The following is a 6107-nucleotide window of genomic DNA, read 5'->3' on the forward strand; positions in this document are numbered from 1 at the left end:
CATCGTTTGGTTTTAGGATATACGCGGCGATCAGCTAGGGTTACGAGAAACGTCTAGCCTCCCTAAGGTCAAGGGGGGCGCATGCTAAGAACGAGTTTTTGAGATTTTTTGGATCGCGCCTGGAGAGAAATTTTTTCCATGGAGGTGACGTCAAACGTGGGCCAAGTTCGTATAGACTCGCATTTTTTAGGAGGCTTATTTTTCCAAGAACATGTCTGTCAGATGCATAATAAGAAAATACTGGTTTAGTTCTTCATAGTCGAGGTTTGTCGAGAAAAATACACACTATTCTTCATAATATGATGTCACTAAATTTAATACGGATTTAAATAAAACGGGTATATACGGATTAAGGAACATCATTCTCACTGTATAACTAAGAAGAAGAAAATGTGAAGGAAGAATAGGATTTTATAGGAGAAAATTGTGTTTTTACAGGTCAATATAGGAATAAAAATTCTCAAATATAATACTATGTTGGCTTAAACTACGTAGAAAAATCTCAAAAAAAATATATAAATTGTACTTTACTTTGAAAAGAGGAACTTAATTAAAATAATAATTAATTAAATAATTTAGGACAGGTTAAAAAATATAGGGTTCAAGGGAATAATAATATTCAAAAATTAGGTATTTTTCTCAAAGATGGAAGATGAATGTTCCAAGTATCACTAATCACTTATTTATTAATTTTAAACAAATTGAAATTACAGTCATTTCCTTAAAATAGAAACGTTTAAGAGTTTAACCAAAAATTTATAATCATCACATAGATTTTTATCAATTTTGAACATCACATACATTTTTATCAATTTTGAACATCACATACATTTTTATCAATTTTGAACATCACATACATTTTTATCAATTTTGAACATCACATACATTTTTATCAATTTTGAACATCACATACATTTTTATCAATTTTGAACATCACATACATTTTTATCAATTTTGAACATCACATAGATTTTTATCAATTTTAAAGTGTAGCTTATACAAATGAAAAATAATCACAGTAATTTATCATTTCTATCGACTTGTTTTACCCGTTTTTCAAAATAAGAAAAATAACTCATGTTAATATTTTTTTCATTTTTTTAGCTCTTGCTCTATTTTTTTCTTTTAATTCTTCTTGGTGTAATTGATTTAAATAGTTCATCCTTATGATAGTTCTCATTCGTATAAATGAATGAATAACATCAGAGGGATATAAACACGCTCCATCTCTCAAGATTTTCTCAACAACAGATTGAACTATTCCCCTTTCATTACTTAAACCCTTATTAACCATTTCATTTTCGTGTGCCACAAGAAAAAAAGATTCATAGATCTTAGCTTCATTTAAAAATTCCGTACTTGGTTTCACTAAGTGGTTAAGAGACAGTTGCGAAACCCATGATGGTAAACTGTAATTGTGCTCAAATGTAAAATTACTTTCGCATTTCAGATCTAAATCGGGATATTTCTCATAGTATTTCCTAGCTACCCAACCAGATAGATATTCCATTCCCCCTTCTTCAAACTCTCCAATTTCTTTTGGTTTTGATGATTGTAAGCAACCCAATTTAATACTCTTTTTGGGGGGTGATGCGCAAGGGTTTAAGTTCTCATTTTCACTTGTTTCAAGAATATCAATTTCACTGGCAACTTCCCAGTCATCGTTTATTTCATTAAGATCTTTATCGTCAAAAGCATTTTTTAAAATATCTGTAATGAAATATTCTTCCGCTCCTTGAGAAACCGTGTTAGAGTTCCCTTGAACAACCCCTGGATTTTTTCCCAACATTATCATTCGCACTCTGTAAATGGCATTCAAAGGCGTTGGGTGGTCATCGAGACCTCCACGGGTTCTCAACTGTGAGAAAAAATTTTCCAAGCAATCTTGGTTCAAACGGTGGGTGAGCAAATATTTGATGTCGTATTTTCTTCTTAATTCATGATAAAGGTTGATTAAGGAATTTATAGATATAATTATTCCTTTTTGGAACATTTGAAGGGCGTTTTGGGACTTGCCAACACATCTCATTGAGTTTACCATTTTCATCATTTTCTCTAAAGCTTTTGACTGCTTTTGAATGTGTATTCCAAAGCCGCATTTCATTTCTTTTTTATCGGTTTTCTTGTAACTGTTGAAAATATCAAACCAGCAATCGACTGTGTCAATGAAATTAGCCAGATCTAAATAAGACTGTAGTTTTTTGGAATTTCCTAGTCTTCTTATAGCTGCGGAAACAGAGTGAGACAGCAGCTCAGCTGCGGCTCTTACATTTTGCCTTTCTGTTTTAACACAGTCAACGTGATGTTTAGTAAGCTTTGGACATGATTTTAATTCATTGCAGTCTAATCTCAAAAGAGCAATAACTGGCTGAATGTCAATATTTCTTTGGTCAATAAGGAACCCAGTATCAATTAACCAATTTCTAATTAATTTGAGCAGATGCGGTGCATCAGCAAATACAAAAATTGCATCGTTAGGACTAGCTGGATTTTGAAACCATATCTTATGCACAGAGATCCCGAGGGAGTTCCACAAACTAATGTTTCCGCCCCCCATATCATTAACGCAAGCAACAACATTAAAACCTGCTTTATGTAGTTCAGTTGTAACTTCAAATAGTATTGCTTTTGTCATTTTTTGATCGAACCCCAAATAAATGGGTTGCTTCCATGTTGAAAAAAGACTTCTAGCCATAATTACTTGAAGTTGGTTATATCTACCCAATATCTGATCGTGCCTGGAATCATATTCAAAAACTGAACGTATTTTGACTTCATCAAAGGTTATCACAATAAGCTTTTCTAATTGTGGCAAACTTTTAGCTCTTACAGCCATAAGATTTATCAGGTCAGTGAGGATACCACTACTGAGATCCAATTTTGAAGCGTATCTTTTTAGCGTTGCTAAATGTGGCAATGGTATACCTCTTTTTTCCCTAATGTATATATACGCTCTTTTACTAAGGTAACGAAGAGTGAACGCGTTAGCTAAATCTTCGTTACTCCAGTAGACTTTTTTCTTCCCACTTAGCATCTTTATTTGACTCTTGGAGAAAATTCGGTGTAAAATAGATTGGCTTTGGTGATAGAGATTTTCGAATTTTGATTTTTCTTTGTTAAGTCGTTTCACATCTTTTTTCAAATTAGCGCTGGAAATTCTTTGAATTGCTGTACGGGTTGTTAAAACAGAGTTTTTGTTCTTAGATTTGATTAGCTGCTTTTTTAAACGGCTATAAGACTTTTCATATGCTTTGCAACGAGTTCCAAGTTTTTGCTGTTTTTCTAATGCTTCCTTGAGATTGAGCTCCATTTGCTTCCACCTTGCTGTTGTGTTAAAGGTCTCTAATTCATTATCAGTCGGTTTCTTATTGATAGCAGAGTTACTTGGGTTTGCAGATACACTTGTATCAGCCGTTGAGGTGTTAACGGTTGAAGAGATACTCGTATCAGCCGTTGACGTGTTCACGCTTGAAAATATACTTATATCATCTCTTGAGTTATTTAGGTATGAAGAAAAACTCGCATCATCTCTTGAGTTATTCAGGTTTGAAGAAAAACTAGCATCATCTCTGGAGTTATTCAGGTTTGAAGAAAAACTAGCATCATCTCTGGAGTTATTCAGGTTTGAAGAAAAACTCGCATCATCTTTTGAGTTATTCAGGCTTGAAGAAAAACTAGCATCATCTCTGGAGTTATTCAGGTTTGAAGAAAAACTAGCATCATCTCTGGAGTTATTCAGGTTTGAAGAAAAACTCGCATCATCTCTGGAGTTATTCAGGTTTGAAGAAAAACTCGCATCATCTTTTGAGTTATTCAGGCTTGAAGAAAAACTAGCATCATCTTTTGAGTTATTCAGGTTTGAAAAACTTGTATCACTTGTTAAGTTCTTCAGGTTATTTAGACTGAATAAATGAGAATCGGTGATCAAACTGTTCAATTTAGACGATAACTCAGAATCATTGATATGTGAGTTGTTAGGTTTACAAGTAAGCATAGATTTATCATTATTCAAAGCACCAAAACCTTGGTTACAATTCAAAATATCAGAAAATTCATTCTCTATGTTACTACTAGGAACTGTGTTGGTGATGACAATATTAGGAACTTCTTTGGTCGTGATAACATTAGGAACTGTGTTGGTAGTGATACTATTAGTAACTTCTTTGGTCGTGATAACATTAGGAACTTCTTTGGTCGTGATAACATTAGGAACTTCTTTTGTCGTGATAATATTAGCATCTTCATTAGTTTCAGTAAAACTAGGAATTCTAATACGACTGGATTGATTGTTCTTTACTTTAGTTTGGCTATTTATATTACAAAATGAGTGGAATTGCTCAGTTATTGGTTGGAATTGGTTGCGTGACAGAGTTTTGTCAGAATTTGTTTCCATTATGGATTGACATTCTGGCATATTTTGACTAGGAACCGCTGTTTTCTTTAAATACTTGCGGGTTTTAATTTTGAGAAGTTCAGCTTTAAGCCTATTGTCTTCATAATCATCGGCAGTGAAATGATCTGAACAGATTCTTTGAGTTTTGAAATTTGAAACTGAACACGAACATTTTAGGAGCCAAAGATTTTGAACATTTTCATCCTTTGGAAAACAATGATAAGATACGCCTTTACTTTTCGTTTTTGCAATTCCATTTTTACATCCTGGCACGCAGCAGCACATTCCAGGCATAATAATAGTTTTATCACAGTCACCTTTGCAAAAATAAATAAATAAATTAATTAAATTACTATATTACCTGATATTATCAAAAGAAAGAAATAACATAAACTGTTTGCGTTTACTTGATCGTGCATTAAAGATAGATTATACTGTACATTCTGCTGTTAAATTCACGAGTAGCTAAAAGTGCGCCTCTTTTTAGGATAGATAGAAACTAAAATAACAATATTTTGAAAAAGGTGGCAATAAACAAGCTAACTAGCAATTATTTAGAAAATGTAGCAATATATTGAAGTAAAACATACAATTTTGGAAAAGGGGGAAATTTATTCAGTTGATTTAACTTGATAATAACAAAACGGTGCACATTTAGCCGCTCATTTAAATTCCAGTGGCAAAATTCAAGAATAGCCCCTGCTCTTCCAAACTTAATAAATCATATACCAAATGAAAGCTTACGCCTTCCTCAAACCTAACCTAAAATTTATGATTTAAGGTAATTTTTTACTAATTTTAACAAAATTCATTCCGCGTAAATTATTTTATTTTTACATAATTTACACAAAGGTTAGGTTTGGTTTGGTTTGGTTAAGTGCGGCGCCGCTGCGCGTATCATCACAGCGAGTCCCGGCAAAGCCTTTGGCACTGCTATATATATAATTAGTTTTTTAATGTTAATTATTGTTTGCGCTCACTATAATGGTGTGCAATGAATAGAGGAAGCGTAAGCTTTCATTTGGTATATGATTTATTAAGTTTGGAAGAGCAGGGGCAATTCTTACGGTTTTGTCTACCCTATCAGCAGAGTACATTATAACCCCCTCTTCGGATTATAAACATTCTCGATAACCTTAGTTTGTTTAAATATCGACTGAACTATTTTAATAATGGTATATTTGAAACATAAAATGAACTTACCGCTGAGAAATTAAAAAAAAAAAACCATACACAAATGGCGGGCCTTGTCTTGTCGGCAACCGTTCGACTCTTCAACCCTCGGCCAAACGAAAAATAAAGCTTCAGCTCCGGGGACTCGGGGAGAGAGGGAAAGAGAACGCGACTCTTGTTGCTTGCCCACGTTTGACGTCATAAATCGGGAAATGAAGTCTATCCACCCCCCCTTCGTAAAACCAGGATTTTGCTGTTTTTAAAGAAGCGGGAATGCTCCAACCTAATAGTGTATTTTTCTAGAGTAACCTTGCCCTAAGGTCGGATCGCCACCAAAGGTTTTCGCAATTGCGCTTTTTCCTTACTATTATAATGGAAACGAATTCGTATATATACCCCAAAATTTGAAGAAAGTGGGCAAGAGGGGTACCCTTCACTTTAAACGTCAATATTAGCAAAGTTTGAGATGATAATAGGTATAACTTTATTTTAAACGATTTAACTATTATTAATGTTAATTATTGAAGATTAAAATAATTAA

General features: G+C 33.5%; 1 protein-coding gene across 1 annotated transcript; it reads right to left on the minus strand.

Annotated features, from left to right (window-relative positions):
* Positions 1 to 668: 668 nt before the first annotated feature.
* On the minus strand, positions 669 to 5873 carry LOC149620981 (uncharacterized). The gene is made up of 2 exons (XM_089853983.1): positions 5597 to 5873; positions 669 to 4710 (listed from the first exon to the last, which is right to left on the minus strand). Exon 2 carries the CDS (start codon positions 4685 to 4687, stop codon positions 1076 to 1078), a length of 3612 nt encoding a protein of 1203 aa, XP_089710109.1. The 5' UTR covers positions 4688 to 4710; positions 5597 to 5873; the 3' UTR covers positions 669 to 1075.
* Between the last annotated feature and the right edge of the window lie 234 nt (positions 5874 to 6107).

This window comes from Phalangium opilio, unplaced genomic scaffold, assembly GCF_054372755.1.
Source record: "Phalangium opilio isolate 3A_F unplaced genomic scaffold, DU_Popi_V2 ptg000209l_1, whole genome shotgun sequence".
Taxonomy (NCBI): domain Eukaryota; kingdom Metazoa; phylum Arthropoda; class Arachnida; order Opiliones; family Phalangiidae; genus Phalangium; species Phalangium opilio.

Excerpts from the sequence above, each read along its gene's own strand:
- LOC149620981 (XM_089853983.1), bottom strand. The coding sequence starts at position 4,687 with ATGCCTGGAATGTGCTGCTGCGTGCCAGGATGTAAAAATGGAATTGCA.